Here is a 17,888-nt window from a genome sequence, read left to right as displayed (position 1 = left end):
AATATAGTGTTTGAGCAGGTAATCATGGTAGATTGCAAATCCATGACCTTTTATGGGTTTATATTGTTCTTTTTCTATGTGAAAACAGGGATGGCTTTCCCAATTTCTCTTTCAATTAAAATTAGATAAAACTTACTCGATTTTCAACATTGGCATTTTTAACATTTTCCCTAAACTTGAGATGATTTTATTTCCTGGCAGCCTTCATGCTACAACTACGGCCCCCGTCAATGTCATTCAAGTGCCAGAAGATCCTTGTCGGGCTCATGTCGGACTACATGTTGTCTGTCGATGGTCGCAAGCGTCTGCGGCACCATATAAAGTTTATGGCAGACCTTATGACCACTGTAGATTATGGTCTATGGTCTTTATTCTTTTTAGTCTGTGGGAAATGTCTATTCTCTTTGGAAATGTCCAAATTACAAAAATATGTCGTCGCAATTTTATATTTATTTGAATGTTCAATTTTGTTTTAAACATAATATGTTGCTAATTTAGAATACGTTAAATAAAAAATACATGGCAGAAAAACAAATGTAATATTACCATCGTGCACTATGATGTTACTTTTATCTTAAATTTTGTAACTTGTATGGCCAATGTATTGTGTTGACAAGTTCAGCAAATTATTTTTTGACATATTTTATAGGATAATCTTGGACTATGATAAAAAAATAATAACATGGAAATGACTGAAGAGGGGTATGACGGTGAGCAATCATTATCGGCATGGGATATGCCTGGGCCGTCATCAATAGCTGCTATACTTGGTTCTATATACAATAATTCTTCTTCTGATAATCCACCAAGAATTGGTAAGTTTTACATTTGTCTAATAAATATGTTTTCAGAGCTGTATGCCAGAGCTTGCGAATTCTAATCTAGGTTCAAACATATGGAGCTTTCATATATGTATGAATTAACTATTTTAGTGCTTTGGTTGCAGGTAACATAGTAACTAAGAAAACTTGTAAATATTGCAGGAAAAATCCTGTAAACGTGAATCCCTTTATATAACATTTTTAGTCCTTAACCCTAGTTTGGTAATGCTTATTTTCATTGTCATTGTCGAATCAAAACAAAATCAAAGAAATATTGTCTGTCATTTATGGTCTTCTTTAAATCTCTTCTATGTTATAAACATTTAAGTGTTTTTATTTTATTGCTAATCATATTATTAATGGTCAAGGTTTGTTTTAACATAAACAAATACATAATTGCCATACTCAAGGGTGTGAACTGGCATAGGTATGCATTGTTTAGTTATTTAGTAGTTCAGTTTTTTTTAAGAAGCTACTTTAAGAAACAGTTTTGTAAGTGAAGCTTTTAAAGACTCCTTGCGACCAACCCTAGGTTAACTGTCATTCAAAGCTTTGTAAGAACAATATTCCTATTATTTGGCTAAGCAATTTTTTTTTTTTTTAAATTGTTGTAGAGGAAATGGAGTGTGATCCATTGTTTGCTGAAAGTGATGATGATGTAGAAGTATTGCCAGCGCCTACAGAAGAAACCACAGAAAGAAATGCTCCAACACCAAAGAATGCAATATCATCCAATTACATAAACTCCACAACACCAACACAACCATTTGAAGTGAATGTGGCACCACTATCAGCACACACACCAGTCCCTGAGGAGTACCAGCCTCTGCCTGACAGTTCAAGTTCAATTGAATACTCCATTGGCAGAAGTAATCCTGATGGCACTAATCCTAGCAGAACATTCAATGATGTAAATATACGCTATCAACCTAAACCAGCATACCAGCTTGGCACCTTCTGTTACCGCAATGGGAACAATCCAAGAGAATACATAGTAGGCCCTTACGGACATATGAACATGAACATGATTGTACTTAGTGAGGAAAGAAATTACTTATCTCAGCAACCCATAAATTACACACTTTCTGCTCACCGACCGCCTCTTCAAGAAACCAATTTTCCAAATGCAGGCTATACATCACTACAGCCAAGTGCAGGTCATTCATTTAGCAACTTTCCAGATGAGGTGAACCAAGCTGAAAGTCAGGCACAGAGCTTAGAACGACCGAGTCGTAAATTTAATGTATCACCTAGAAGTAAACAATCAAAAGAGAGTCAAGCTAGTCCAAATTTAATAGAACTAAGTTCTGATGAAGAAGACAGCCCATCAACACCTAGTAAAAAGCAGTGTGATAGTGTAGGTAGACCTTCCGATATGAACAGAGATGCAAGGCCAAGCAATAGTCGCCATTTATGTAGTGCTCCTGATGTAAATGAAAGGGTCAGTGTTAAGACAGAACCTCAGGACCAGTCAGAAGTATCAACACAAACCGTTCAAGACACTGAAAGGGTTGAAGTACAACCTGAAGAGCCAGTTTCAGCTCATAGACAACATCACCAAGTGCTTAATCCCCCTCCAATTAAAGAGCAAACTCAACCTGTCAACTACCAACCTCGGCCAGGCTGTGCTTGTAAAAAGAAACACACAAGTTTTTTCCCCAATGCATCAGACAGTTTGAATCCCAATTATTTTAGTTACTATAATGGAGCCCATCACCATCACCACCACCACCACCATCGAACCACACCTTGTGCTCACAGTAGTAATATACCATCTGGATCTTCAAATCCTAGTACTTCAAATATTAAAGTAGAGCCTATTTCTCAGCCGGTTGTAAAAGTTGAAGCTAACTCTCCTAGGCTTTCAGATAATACACAGCAATCATCTGGTGTAGGAACTGTTAAGGTTGAACCAACTGGGCAGGTTCCTATAAAATCTGAGCCCGTGTCCAACACTTCAATACCAAGGCCATGGAATAGAACAATTAGTGCTAGTAATAGTACTGTGACTGTAAAGTTAGAGGATTCGGAAAGTCGGCGATGTTGCGATGGCGCCGGAGACAGGAGGATCAAAGATCCGTCACCCCAGCCGGGGACAAGCTCAGCCAGACATACACAACCTGAACATATCCCTACAGCACAAACTAACAACAATCAGGTAACTTTTCTTTTGATACTGCATTGGTACTGTAAATTAAAGCAATAAGTTGATTTTATTATGTACAAATCTAGTATGTATGTGTCTGTTACCTTTCCAATACAAAACCATTTAATCAATTGTTATGGGTACAGATTGATAGTTTATTATTAAAAACCTTAATCCATGTAGAAAAAGTGGGCATCATTAGTGTTATTATATTTATTGTCTGCATACTGTCATTGCCATCGTATAAAAAAATTAAATACCTAAACATACTAATATTATAAAAACGAAAGTTCATATGTGTGCGTGTTTTTCACCTGTTTGTGTCCTTTTATGTACGCACAACAGACGGAAACGTTTAAGTGCAGAAACCAGCCCAGAGAGAAGAAGAAGTCCTTTTACGTAAAAACTATGGACGGATTTGGCTGAAAGGAATGGAGATAGATTATAGACTGGATACAAAGAGTTCCAATAGGATTTAGAAAAACCTAAATCTACACAGATGAAGTCGTGGACATCAGCCAGTAGTTCATAAACATTTCTTAATTTCACCAATAAGCACAAAAATTGTTATTAATTCCAGGAAAACAAGCCTTGTAGGGCAGAACCACTGTCCGGCAGTGGTGGCCATGTGTTGTCAGCACCAGATCTGCAACTAGACTGGGTGTCAGACTCCAGCTCTGATGATGATGTGCAAGTATTGACTGAGGAGCCCAATTCCGTAAGTATTGATACTATTTTTTTAACTGGTTTTACAGTTCTGGGTTCTAATTTAATACTAGTATTTACAACATATTTAAGAGTATTAGTAGTGTGTTCAATACCAGTGTTACAGTTGTCCATGTGGAATTGGATTTTTTTTAATCATCTGGGATGAAAGTAGTCTATATCATTCACCAAGATGCGAGTTATCTCTGTACCTTTCGTCCAAATCTGATAAACAGACAGGCATGTCCACACGGATTTAGGTTTTTTTTAAAATCGGGTGGGAACTGTTTGATTTTCCGGGATAAAACAGGGCAAGACTTTCCAAAACCCTGTATCACGTTGACCGTTGCCACTTGCCGATCTATTGTGATCGCCCCCATTTCACAGTTCCCGGCCAATACTGCCGACAGGAACAGCAGCAGCTTCTTGGCTGAGATGTTTTTCGCCTCGTCCGGGTGCAGTATGTGATTCCCTAGGTGAAGATTATGTTTATGCTTTAGCACATGGCAAATAGCATTGCATTTCCGCATCCTCTTGACAGAGTCTACACACATCTGTGTTTTGGAGCTTGAGGTTGGTCAAAGAAAGCTAGATTAAGATTATATTGTTTTCCAGCGGGAAGTAATAGACCTGACGAGTTCCCCGGGGCGTACGGGCCAGTCCCCCGAAGGCGGGCCCCCGCAGGTCTCTACGGGCGCCGTGCGGTCGCCGCGGCCCCTGTTCGAATCTGTGCCGCACCGCGACCCGCCGCTCTACCACACGCCTCCCGTACCGTCGCATCCACACTTGTTGCATCGGACAAGGTAAGTTTTGTTGAATAAAAGCAGGTGTTACTTGTGGCAATACAGATGGCACTGGGCAGGGCACATAACTACTCCACTAGAATCTGAAAGGACAGACGTGTGGACAGACAGACGATCGAGTGAGTTGCAGGTTGCTGCTGGATTAAGCGGTGCAAGACCATGGTGTGTGAAAAGCCCTAAAATGTATGTATATGTCCACCAGTGGTTGATATTAATGATAAAGTGTTACTTTGCGGAAGTCCGTAATACACAAGCTTAATCCACCAAAACAGATAAATCTGTATGGTACCATGACTGCACGCGATATATTACGCGAGGCAGAAAAAATGTTGAGTATACTTCTCCATGGAGGGAAATAGAAAGATTTTATATTCAACTAGAGGATGCCCGCGGCTTCGCCCGCGTGCATTTCGGTTATTTAAAATCCCGTAGGAACTCTTTGATTTTCAGGTATAAAAAGTAGCCTATGTCCTTCCCTGGGATGTATCCCAAGTCTGTACCAAATTTCATTAAAATCGGTTCAGTGATTGGGCCGTGAAAACGTAGCAGACAGACAGACAGACAGATAGACAGACAGACAGACACACTTTCGCATTTATAATATTAGTATGGATAATCTTATATAATAGATATAAAAGAATCTAGCGCTGGTTCGAAATGCCATTCCTACTGAGAAGAACCAGCAAGAAACTCGATGTTAAAATTGCAATAATATTATGCCATGTTGCATAAGTAATATCAGTTCCACTATGTGTCACACAGATTGATCTTTATTACTAAATGAAACTTGTTATTGTACCCATCCGCTAGGGGCTAAAAATGAAAGTAAAATAAATAATGATAATGTCATCAAATGAAAACAATAACAAAATGCTTATTTCTTATCTGCTACAGTCTACACCCACTTAAAACCGGATGTGAAACCCCAGCATTCTTGATAGTGTATTTGGTTTTTGTATGCATCATGGTTCGTGAATCATGTTTATCTTTACTAATAATATGTGTGATAAAAAAACAAAGCCGACACGACAGTACGGAAACACATAAACACTGAAAATGTATGGTGCCCTTTTGCCCGAGTTGCCCACATCAGGCGCGCGCGGCCGACGTCATATATTTTCATAGTATTGTCGCGTCACATGGAAGTCTGACATCACCTGTTACCTTTAGCCCGGTAACATGTTAATTATGGCAGGACGTTAGATGTTAAAGATTATTAACCTGAATATAAATATTCTATTTAGTGCACCAGCTGGACTTTCATTTTACTAAAATGAAAAAGAATGTGTCAGCTGTCAATACATACATCAAAAGGATATAATCATAGATAATATTATTATGTGTGTAACACAGGGTGCGCTGCATGGTGACCTGCCGCGGCTGCTGCTGCCCGTCGCACGGCGCGCACGGCCACGGCCACATGCACGCGCACAGCCACGGCGCGCTGCCGCCGCGCGCGCCCTACGCGCACGCGCCGCACACCACGCACAACCCGCCGCCTGCCGCGCACCGTGAGTACATGCCCTTACAGTGATCGCAAAACAAGTAGTTCGATCTGAAGTTAGTACCTCTACATCCTTAGTCTGCGTTGACGGCGCACCGCGCAGCCAAAATGAACGGCGCATTAAACAAATGTTCGACACGTTTAAACTTGCCCGAGGTGCGAGCGGACGCACATTTCTCCGCATGCACTGAGGACAAGTATGACGTGTAAATCCGCAAGCCGCCATCCGCGGTGCCCCGTCACTCAGGACGCACACTTACAGTGATCGCAAGACAAGTTCACCTAAAGATGTCAGAAAACTCAGATTTGTTGCTGTGTCGCATTGTGCAACTATTTAAGCAGATTTGTTGATAGAATAGGTAAATAACTGAATCTGAATTTTTGAATCTGAATCAAACTGAATTTTTTGTCTGTCAGTAGGAGAGCCCCTGAGCCGCGCGCCGCCTTACCTCGTGCACGAGCGGCTGTGGCAGCGACAACAACACATGCTTGTAAGTCATTACTTAAGATATTATAAAACTTCCCATATAAAACGGCCTGTTACCAGGGTTGGTTGTTACATTCAAACTTTTTAAGTTTTGGCATCCTTATGTGGTCGACATCAAATCTACTTGCACGAAATCGTTTGAATTGGATCCAATCGTTTTTGCTCACGCTTCGAAATCGATAAGGTGCAAAATGCACGTCCGGTGACTGGGTTTCCTGTCATGTAATAACTAACGGGTGACTGGGCATTTTCTAGGCAAGCGCGGCCCAACCTAGACCTCATTACTTTTTTAAGCATGATTGTCGGCAATTGCAAGCCTATCACGCAATAAAAGTTTGTTGTTCCTTGTGTATAATGGACTCCCGTAAAATAACTCCTATTTCTATCCAACTTCCTGTCCTCTCCTACCATGCTATTATAGAGGCGTCACTTCTGAAAAATAGCAGAGTAAAATATGATATGATTGTTTGTTAGGAGGTTCAGCGCCGCAACATGATGGGCGACATGACTCCGGCCCTAACACACTTCCCGCCTCACATACCGGCCAGGCCCGCACCAGTTATGCTTGCAGTGAGTATTTTTAGTGTTCCGTTCCTCAAAAGAATAAATGGAACCCTTATAGGATCACTTTGTTGCCTGTCTGTCCGTTTGTCGTCAAGAAAACCTACAGGGTACTTCCCGTTGACCTAGAATCATGAAATTTTGCAGGTAGGTAGGCCTTAAAGCACAAGTGAAGGAAACAATCTGAAAACCGTGAATTTGTGGTTATATCATACAAAAAAATTGAAACGTGTTCACGGAAAATTTAATTCACTAAATCACATATAGATGGCGCAGACCATTATTAACTTGCACTATTCTACATAAAGAGCTTTCACAAATAATTGCGTTTACAACATTTCGTGTCTGTACTAGTAAGTTAACTGTTGAGGAGTTCCCTCGTTTTGAGCAAAAGCCATGTAATGATTGGGCAGCACTTGGAAAAATCAGGTCTCATAGTCAATACCTCAATACTTGAAGAGTCTTTGTGGTTGAAATTGATTTTATTTTTGTTACAGTTCCCCGATGAGCACATAGATCGAGATCTATTGCCGCCACCCATTATGCTGTAAGTTAAAATAATTCTTGATTACCTGTTCAATTGATTTAAACGATAAGCAAATCGAAGCTACGTAGCGTAAGCAACCGCTTTGCTTGGCGCTTTAGACATCCTTTGTTTAGTTTTTCAATTTCTTTTCTTTTCAGTTCATTTTCAATAAGCGAGGCTGACTCATACTTAGCTGGGTTTTAGGGTTCCGTATCCGATGGGTGCCATCGGGGCCCCTATTACTAAGCCTCCGCTGTCCGTCCGTTTATCTATCTGTCAACGGGCTGTATCTCGTGAACCGTAATAGATAAAGAGTTGAAATTTTCAGTGTGTGTGAATAGAAATATCTATTGCCGCTATAACATTTAATAATAAAAATTTCAAAATGGCCGCCATGCAAATTAAAAAGTACAAAGTGTTATATCTTGTGCGGAACCCTTCGTGTGCTAGTCTGACTCGCACTTTGCCGGTTTGTTTTACATCAAGTTTAGCAAGTGTTGACGTGATTGCGTTTGCCCGCAGCGACGGTCAACACATCCACCACCACATGCACCACTACCTGCAGATGCAGCCGCCGCATCTGCACATCTCCATACAACCCTCGGTCATGGTAAGAATATTAGCGTACTAGATGATGCCCGCGACTTCGTCCGCGTGGATTTAGGTTTTTAAAAATCCCTTTGGAACTCTTTGATTTTCCAGGATAAGAAGTTGTCTATGTTAGTTTCCAGGATGTAAGCTACCTCTGTAGCAAATTTCATATAAACCGGTTAAACGGATGAGCTTTTAAGAATCCCGTGGTGACTGTATGATTTTCCAGGATAAAAAGTAGCCTGACCTTCCCCGGGAGTAAGGTAACTCTGTACAAAATTTCATCAAAATTGGTTTCTAAAGGCTGATGTACAATATTTTCTGCCGGGTACTGTAGGTACCTATGTGTTTCAAGTCCTCGACCGACCAAACGATCCCTCGAAGCGGCCGCAACTGCTCGAGCAGTCCTGTGCACAACAGGAAGATTGTAGTTCGCTAGGTCATGAATGGTTAATAAAAGCACATTTTATTAAATTAAATTGGTTGCCGTGATAAGATATTGTAAACTGTAATGTGTATAGCTACACGAAATTGGCGGAACATGCGATTTGATTTAGTAATAATCCTTCTTTATCTGATCCTTATTAGAGAATTATTATAAAAGATTTTATCTTTAGGGAATTAGCGTGTTTGCGTTTTAGTAGATATTAGATAATACTAACTAATGCCCTTGACTTGGTCCGCGTGACTTACTGGATATTTTGACTGTATCAGGATATGCACCGTAATGGAATAAAATGTATCAATCATAACTTGGTGACAGTAATGTCGGTGACAATTACTCTTCACTCGTGCGCGATTTGCGGCGTGAAAGTCCGTGAATAGTATTGAGAAAATATTATGAATGTAGAATTTTTTATTTTTTTTCAAAGCTTTTCGTGCTCCACATATTAGGTAAATAGGCCGGGCTCACTTGATCACGTGACCCGAGCGATAAATAATATCTACGGCGGCACACCCGTTCGACGGCTCTCGCTTAACGGGTCACTCTTCATTTTCTTTATCAGATATAGAGTTTTAACGATAGAAAGAGAGGCTTTTGTTAAATTTTACATAGCAGCGCTGTGCGAGCTCAATTGCACTTTATTGCGTCGTAAAAAGGGTCGCTATTTATTTAAACGTCGTTGGGGAGTGATCCTTCAGGAATGTGGATCTGGAATGCATTATATCAAGTATTATGTATGATGTAGATTTTACTAAACGTTTCAAAGCATAGCATTGAAATAAATACCGGCTTAACGGTTGGTCTGTGAAACGGCGGCTTCGGGATCTATCTATAATCTGGGGATTATGAATGATTGATACATTGTTTGGCGATAAGTGACGATAAAATATGATAGGCTTAACTTAAATCTGTGTCTAAAAGATTTACGCTGTAGGCTTGTGAATGTTATTTTATAATGCGTTAGAGGGCGCCTAACGTCTTCACTATAATTTGGCAATTTGAATGTTTGTAGACAATTTCTAATTTCTACTCTATATTCGGATGTGGAGACTAGAGTATATATGCATTTTGCATGTACCTACCTACTTATCTAAACATATACTGCTAAAATCATAACCCTTCCTTTTGGCTTTGCCGTAGTCAGGTTAAAAATAATATTATAAACTTACTAGCGAATACCCGGCGTGTGTTATTACGTCAAAAAAGAAAGTTCCTATTAAATTGTTTTTTGTCTACAACAATCTTCTCATTATTGCCTTTCTAATGAAACTGGTTTGGATCACATCGATTGGATGGTTTCAAAGTGTATAACGGAAATAGGTACAAACATTTTTTTGAACTACCTTCAAGGCAAGAGTGATTAGGCATCTTCCAGACAAGCGCGCTCATCATTGATTTTTTATTTATCATGATTGTTGCCAAACGCAAGCTTATCTCGAAATAAAAAAAAATGCCCATCCACCATCTACCTGAACCCTTCAGTTCTAAATTTATAGATTTGAAAGTCTTCACTAAAACCTATTTTAATTATTTATTATTGGACTATCAAGTTCGATTTAAATAGAGTAATTTAAGTTTTTATATGGAAAGCCACTTAATAATAAAACCAGGCCATAAATTAAAAAAAAAACTCGTCCTCTACTTAAAAATACTTACGACATACTAAACATAATACTATTTGCTAATACGATAATTAGCAAATAGTATTATGCTTTAATCTGAGACCCTTAAATTCCCTTGATAAGTTATCATTTGCAAGCTATTCATCATTTTTCAACCATTTATAGAGATTAGCACTCGTTGTTGTTCCTGTAAATTAGTTAGTTCTTTTCTTTCCTATACTACGTGCGATTTGTGAAATGCTATGTACAAAAACATAGCAGTTGCACGTTGTAATTTGTGTCTTTGATAACTAAAAATAAAACTTAGAATGGGGTAAATAAAATATGTTCAGACATTTACAAGTAATTAGCATATGAGTTTCACTGAGTTGGCGTGCTACTATTCTCTCTCATGTAAATATTTAAAATCAGAAGATGAATCAAGGTTTAACGTTGGTAAGTATAACTTAAAGATTTTAAATATTATAAATGCGAAAGTGTGTCTGTCTGTCTATTTGTCTGATGCTATCTTTTCACGGATAGCTTGGTAGAGATCTACCAAAAAAGGACACAGACTACTTTTGTCCTGGAGAATCAGAGTTCCCACGGGATTTTTGAAAACCCTATATCAAAGTCGAAGTGGCGGGTATATAGAATTAACAGATTTTAAGGTACGTTTAGGCATGTGTAACGAAAACTAATAAGCGTAAACGACTTGGGAATACCCACAATAATATTATTCCAGAATGCCGCCTGGGATTGCCTGCCGTAATCTATATAGAGACACCTTAGCCCGTTTGATAGTAGATTTGGAATTTGACATTCTCTCTGTGCAGTTTTCCTGAATACGGAAAGTCCAATCTTAATTATGGAATATTGACTTTCATCTGTTTTTAGAAAATAGCGTGGATAAGTGTGCCAAATTAGGTGCTGATTTATAAAATTGACGCGTTTAATTCAAAAATTCGAAGCGTTTACAAAGCGCTGATAATATAATTATTTAAATGGGGCTATGGCCTCGGTTTCACTTTAACTTTGTCAGCCAGCCGTTTTTCAAGGTTGCTAAGGGTCATTAAATTCCGTCAACCATGTGTGATGAATGATGATTGAATGAAGATTTTTCAGTAGCCCTAATTTATAGATTGATAGATTGAAACGTTGATAGAATTCGATTGTCGAAAAACTATAGTGTTAAAGTAAAATAGACCTTAAAAGGTTTGTTTTAAAGATCAAGTTCGTCCATACATCTACAGCCAGCGTTCTAAGCGGAATCCTTGCTAAATTAAATTCAACCTCTTGTGTTGAGATCAGTTTTGCCTGTGGATCCCTATTGATTATCGCGTGGTCTCCCCTCGGTAGGGCTCTGGCGCGCTGGCGACGCAGATGGCGGCGCTGGTGCGCGTGGCGGAGGCGGAGCGCCGCAGCGCGCGAGGCGCGTCGCGCGCCGTCATCGAGCGCAACACGTACCGCCACGCGTACGCGCGCCCCGCGCCGCACCACCAGGACGAGAAATGCACCATCTGCCTCTCCATCTTCGAGGTCGACTCCGACTGCAGGTACTAAAGACATTCACACTCATTTGATCAAGACTCATTTGATATACACAAAGGATAATTTCATATACACTAAGTATTAGCGCAAGGCAATCTTTGAGCGCCATCTGTCAGTGTTTGACAAAGTTAACAGAGTAAACATAATCCTCCTGCATGTTGTCTACAGACGCCTGCCGTGCATGCACCTATTCCACATGGAGTGCGTGGACCAGTGGCTCAGCACCAACAAGCACTGCCCCATTTGCCGCGTCGACATCGAGACGCACCTCAACAAAGACGCTACCTTCTGAACAAGTATGTACCTTATACGTTACACCTTAACAGACGCCTGCCGTACTGCCATAGTACCATACTGCATGTCCTGTTTCATCCCACATGGAGTGCGTAGCCTAGTGGCGCAGCACATATTTTGATCGATAACTCCAAAACAATACAGTTTTCGCTGATTGATACATGATACATCTACAGGTAGATTTTAAATGAAAGAAGTATCTAGCTCATAAATTAATGAAGATCTTTATTAGTCACACGTCTGCTATATACAATAATTTATCATTTAAACCTTAAACTGTAATTTTATTTTTATTTTATAATAGTTTGCTTAACATCATCTGTCGCTTTCAGTTTCTCCTCGAGATGCGGCGCGTTGAGAATGGCCTGCTGCTGAAGCTCCAAGCTCTCTTGCTGCAGCTCGTGAGTTAATTGCTTCTGAGCGTTGCACGCCCTGAAAAACAAGTTTCACTTGTACGGATAGATAGATAAACTCATTATTGGACACACTCAAACAGAAACAACATGTAATGCATAATACATTTTGAGATCCCATTTGCCATTTTAGCTCTATTCATGTTAAAAGTACGATTTTAGTCCTTAATTTAAAGGTGAATCATACTTCTTACATGAAACTTGACACAGAGCTAAAATGGCTAGGGAAGTCTCAAAGTGTATGCACTATACCTATCTATACCTATAAGAGATAGTTGCTAAAGCAATCTCTTACAGACAACATGGATGTTTGGGTCTTTGCGAATTAATATTATGTGGACGTAAGTATACCGTGCGATAGGAGCTGACGTAAAAATAGTACAATAGTACGATGTTTATAAATAAAATATTTATTTTAATATATTAATTTTTATAGATTTTTCCTTGGTTTTGCTCGACTGATATTCGAGCTGTTATATATTTTGGTATTAGTGGATAAAACAGAATTAACTAACATCCACTACAGACGAATCTAGTCTCATTGAGAGTTCCATATTTTTATTTGAATAGAAATCGATTCATCTCAATTCGTCGCGACGATTTGCGCAGTTCCTTAGTAAATAAATGGAGTTAAATTAATGCGTCTCGTTTCGGGGATCCAACGGACGCTTCGCTTTAGTCTTATTATATTATGCTTACGACTGTAAAAGGATCTCAATCGCTCAGGTTTTTATGTGTTACTCGCACAAAGAATTAAATCAGACTAATTTTATTTATACAACTTGAAAACGACAAAGGTTTTTCTTTTTCTTGAGGTAGAGCAATAAATGTATCCTGTTATTTATTTCGATGAATGTTAGAGACCTTTTCAAACAGTTTTTATAAGTTATTAGGTTGGTACATTTGACAGGCTGCGTGAGTGCAGTGCTGCGTGGATGGTTGTCTTAGGCTGAGATCTATAGAAGCACACTTTGACTTTGCTGAGACCTGACATAGTTTAAAAGAGACAGCGTTATACCGCTGGCATAAATCTGTCTCGTTTTAACTGAAACTTAAGTCCAAACCAAGTCAAAGTGTGGTCTATAGATTTTAACTTTAGTGACTGATGTAAGAGGGTAGGTATTCCGGTATGATGCAGGGTCTATGATAAACTAGCATACTCTTACCATTCTAAGGTCTCTATATGAATTATTATTACATTTATTGTGAAAATCTTCATGCAAAAAAAAATCAATGCAAATCTTAGTGACTAGCTGCCCTGTTCTGGCTTTATTCTTGTGGGATTTCTGAAAATCCTTGAGGGTAGAGAAAGTTTACATGCAATATCACAAGTTTCTAAATCCAATGGTTGAGCTGTATATTGGTGTCAGACAATCTGTTTATATATTAAGTATAGACTAATATATTCGAACTTAATAGCATAAATAATTTAAATTGTAAAGATGGTGTGTATGTGAATGTCAGCTCTTGTCACGCAAACTGTACATAATAAATGAGTTATGTTAAAAATAGTGTAAGTAGGATAAGAATTAAATCAATTTGGTTAGACTTAAAAAAATTGCAAGACTTTTAATGCAAAATGTTTCAAAATTCATAATCATGAAATTGCAGTATATCTTTTTGAACTGTGTCTAATATGCAATCTATGTACATAATCCTATATGTAACATAAATAAATATATTATCTCTTTATATTTGTTATATTTATCACTACAAAGTTAGAGGCAAAGTGAGTTTTGTTGTTTAATTGTAAGTCTAGATGCAGAGGGAATGTTATTATTATTTAGGGCTCTTGTGCACTGGTCTGATCTGTATCTGAGAAAATTTTTGACAATTTTACAGCTGAAGCTGACTTGAAGTACAATCAAATAGAGGCAAGTGCACAACCGGCCCTAAAGACGCAGTTTATTACAGAAGTAGCGAGTAATTGAGAAGTGACGCCGACCTTATACCTCATGCTAATAAAAAAAGAAATCGAAATCAATAGTGATGATTAATCATTGGCTCCATTGAATGAAACATATGTAATGTCCATACAATGCTAGTCCATATAAGAATCATGTCGCATAAAGATGTCCACCCAAATGTGACACCATCACATTCTTGTTTGGAATGACCGATCAAGTGAGCAGAGCATATACAATGAACTGGTGCAAATAAACACAACAAAAGTTTATAAAGAATTTTTTCTCTTAAACTAGCTACTTCTGTATAAACTGTGCATTGAATTAAAAGGTTTGCTTCTTGTTGATGATTGTTTGACTCAAGGTTGTATGTTGTGTCACTGATATTTTAGATTTTTTATTTAAATAGGTAAAATAATAAGTTTAAGCACGATTGTTTTTTAAAACTTTTTGTAGGCCAAGTTTTATGTTTAGAACTTAATGAAGCAATGTCAGGCAAAAAAATCATGAGACAAATTGACCAAAAATTAGTTTAAAATTTTAAAGCTAACCTATCTTACTTTTTGGATTAAAACATTTTTGACATAATGGATTTTTTTTAAAGTATGTGTATGAAAATGGAAAAAAATAATTTTATTATGTAAGTACCTATATAAAAAAGTTTCATATTAGGTATGTCTGCATAAAAATGTACTCATTGGTTTATACATGGTGTTATTTTGAGTCTTCAATAATTTTAATTGAAGAAAACACTTTGTTATACATGATGATGTAATTTTAATACTTGAACTTAACCATTGTGATATGAAATCGGTTTTTCAAACAACCCTGTTGTGGTGATTAAATAGATTGCTTTAAAACTGATAAGAAATGTACTTCAAAATATCACTCTGATTCTAGATTTACTTATTGAAAAACTATAATATTTAAGTTTTAAAGTGGATCTTTGTTACTTTCATTTTGCTTAACTATGATTAATTTATAAGAGATTCATGAAAAAGATTTAATACTAGATGTAAAAATATATATCAACACTTATTAAAACCTTTCATATAAAAGTTTTGTTTTTTTTTTTACCACCAAGTGATTTACCACATTGTTATAGTTTTAGGTTTAACTAGTTTGATTGTTATTTAATTTGTTACAATGAGGCTGGCATATAGCACTTATAAAAGCCCCTTTAAATATCAGATTAATAAAAAAAATCCCTACCAGGTATGCCAACTACCATGTAAGACAGCATTATTATCACTAAGTGGCATTCAAGGGCTTATGTGTAATTAAATAAAAAATATTTAAAACCTGCATGCATGGTCAATCCTTTCACATATGGCATCAGAGGCAGCTATATTTCCAGACAGATATGATATTTCAGCTGCTGTGGTGGCTAGCTTTTCAGCATAATCCATGTAACCTGTAATTTAATCTTTGTTTATTTTTATTAACTTCAAGAGTTACATTTGTAACTTCAATAATTACATGGGCAATTCATGGGCAGCGGTAATCACTTAACATCAGGTGACCCGCCTGCTCGTTTTCTTGCTATTTTATATATATATTTAATGTGCTTGACTTTTAGTTTAAAGTCACAAACCCAGCTAAAAAGGTTATTACTTGATATCTGTACCTACATGTTGACATTTTAGTCCACTCCTTAGCTACACATTGATACTACTGCTAAGTATTAAGACAAGCTAAAATAATAAAATTTGTTTACAGTAGATACTGAGATATTGATGTCACTAGGGAAAATTTTTAAAAACTACTTTAAGTACTTACTAAAAAGTGTCCTTAAATTGTGGTTAAGGTCACACAGAGAACCTCTGACTGCTACTAACTGGTCCCAGTGGTGTGGAGGAGTGCCATTGTCTCCCCACTCAAGTGCTTGCTTAACCAGGCATATTTCTTTAGCCAAGGCTTCCCGTAACCTGGTTTTCAAATTAAAATGAGTAAAACTTATAGGTAACCTAACCCACAAGTCTGTCAATAGGTGCTGTATAATTTATGGTATGGAATGGTACCTATGAAGGATACTGACTGCATTTTTATTCTTAACAGTCAGATTTTCAAAACATAGCTATAAACAGATTGCTGCTACAGAGAGATGAAAGCCTTAAAATTATTTTTGTAAAACAAGATTAAACATGTGAATAATAAAATTATGATTTCGTTGAACACTCTACAGCTGAAATACTTATTACTAAGCCTAACTTTGGATTTTAAATATTTTTGTAATTATGTGTAACTAACCAACCCAAACTTTATGTGGATATAGGTAGGTTTGAAAAAATCTCACAGAAACTATTAAAAGTAGCCTACCTGTATTAATTAATTCAAGATATAAGAAGCTATCTCCATTTCAAACAGCCAAATCGGTTCACTCATTGTCTGAAGGAGTAACCAATATCCAAACTTTAACATTTATAATGTTTTTAGGATTGTTATTTGTTATTGTTTACCTTTCGCTAGTGTCTTGGACAGCCACTAATGTTACAGTAAGAAGTTGCGTGGCCGCATTTACACTCACGGTTGTGGCTTGTCGGATTAAAAACTCATGTTCCAGACTATCTGGATCCCAATTTAAACCAACTTTGTGTGTTATTTCTTCGCAAGAAACAGTGGTTATTAATCCCAATGTAACAGGTGCTATATTTCGTATTTTTACAACGACTTCTCTGCTGTTTAAGCGACAAGCATTTCTAAAAATACGAAATAACTTATTTCTGAACATCTCGGCTTGCCTTGTGCGGAAAATTAATTAATTTTTGATCAATAAATCCATAATAAATTTTATAACCTCACTTTTCTAATTTTATTTTATGAAGAAAAAGATAAAGAATACAAGAGTCAAGAAGAAAAGTCATTGTCAAACTCACAGTCGTAACACAGGTCGTAACCAGAGACGTGCTACCTAAACATGATTGTGCACTTCAGCTTTAATTCCCTGCAAAAATAAATTCTATTGCATTAGCATAAAGTCCAATTTCTAATACAATTATGCTAAGCGGAAAAACGAGCCGAGCGAGAGGTCTATAAATTGGAGTGTGTCACTGTCTAATGGATTGCAAGCATAAAAAAATATTTTCTATGGTACGAATTATGATGTAGCTCACAAAGTTCTTATTCATTGTTTATTTAATTTCAAACAACAAGATTACTTTCTTTTCTTGTCGCAGTAATTTTCATACTGTTATCTTTATTTTATAATGTCATTAAAATATCATTTAGTTTAAAAAGTATTATAAATATTTTTTTAAATTAATAGGATGACAACACTGGGTGTCAAGCAAAACAATATGGCGAACATTCTGTACTATACTATACAGAAGTAGTAAGGTAACCATAATTTGATTGTTTAATGGAAGTGTTTTTTTCTGTACGATAGATTTCTCAAAAGTGAAGACTTAAGGCAAAAATGGATCGCTGTCGTTCCAGGAAATATCACCAAATATTCGGCAGTTTGCGGAATGCATTTTAAAGCGGAAGATTTTGCTACGGCTTCGTGTGCACTGAATTTTTTTAAAAAGAAACGCTGT

The 17,888-nt window shown here is 37.3% G+C and overlaps 2 protein-coding genes across 3 annotated transcripts; one reads left to right on the top strand and one right to left on the bottom strand.

The window, feature by feature from the left end:
* Positions 1 to 399: 399 nt before the first annotated feature.
* LOC123876614 (E3 ubiquitin-protein ligase Arkadia) lies at positions 400 to 14,137 on the top strand. Of its 2 annotated transcripts, none has more exons than XM_045922891.1 (12): positions 400 to 815; positions 1,436 to 2,979; positions 3,548 to 3,685; positions 4,288 to 4,475; positions 5,829 to 5,986; positions 6,400 to 6,470; positions 6,941 to 7,036; positions 7,525 to 7,574; positions 8,076 to 8,163; positions 11,550 to 11,746; positions 11,910 to 12,037; positions 12,368 to 14,137. In XM_045922891.1, exons 1-11 carry the CDS (start codon positions 683 to 685, stop codon positions 12,031 to 12,033), a joined length of 2,787 nt encoding a protein of 928 aa, XP_045778847.1. In that variant the 5' UTR covers positions 400 to 682; the 3' UTR covers positions 12,034 to 12,037; positions 12,368 to 14,137. The 2 variants fall into 2 exon arrangements, with proteins under 2 accessions (XP_045778847.1, XP_045778846.1); XM_045922890.1 differs by having other exon boundaries at positions 6,397 to 6,470.
* On the bottom strand, positions 12,237 to 17,214 carry LOC123876637. The gene is made up of 4 exons (XM_045922934.1): positions 16,812 to 17,214; positions 16,132 to 16,280; positions 15,655 to 15,766; positions 12,237 to 12,467 (listed from the first exon to the last, which is right to left on the bottom strand). The coding sequence occupies exons 1-4, from the start codon at positions 17,081 to 17,083 to the stop codon at positions 12,326 to 12,328; spliced, it is 675 nt and encodes a 224-aa protein (XP_045778890.1). The 5' UTR covers positions 17,084 to 17,214; the 3' UTR covers positions 12,237 to 12,325.
* Between the last annotated feature and the right edge of the window lie 674 nt (positions 17,215 to 17,888).

The sequence above is a fragment of the Maniola jurtina genome, chromosome 22 (genome assembly GCF_905333055.1).
Source record: "Maniola jurtina chromosome 22, ilManJurt1.1, whole genome shotgun sequence".
Lineage (NCBI taxonomy): Eukaryota > Metazoa > Arthropoda > Insecta > Lepidoptera > Nymphalidae > Maniola > Maniola jurtina.
Note: the sequence above shows the minus strand (reverse complement) of the source record. Positions and strands in the feature narration are given on the sequence as shown.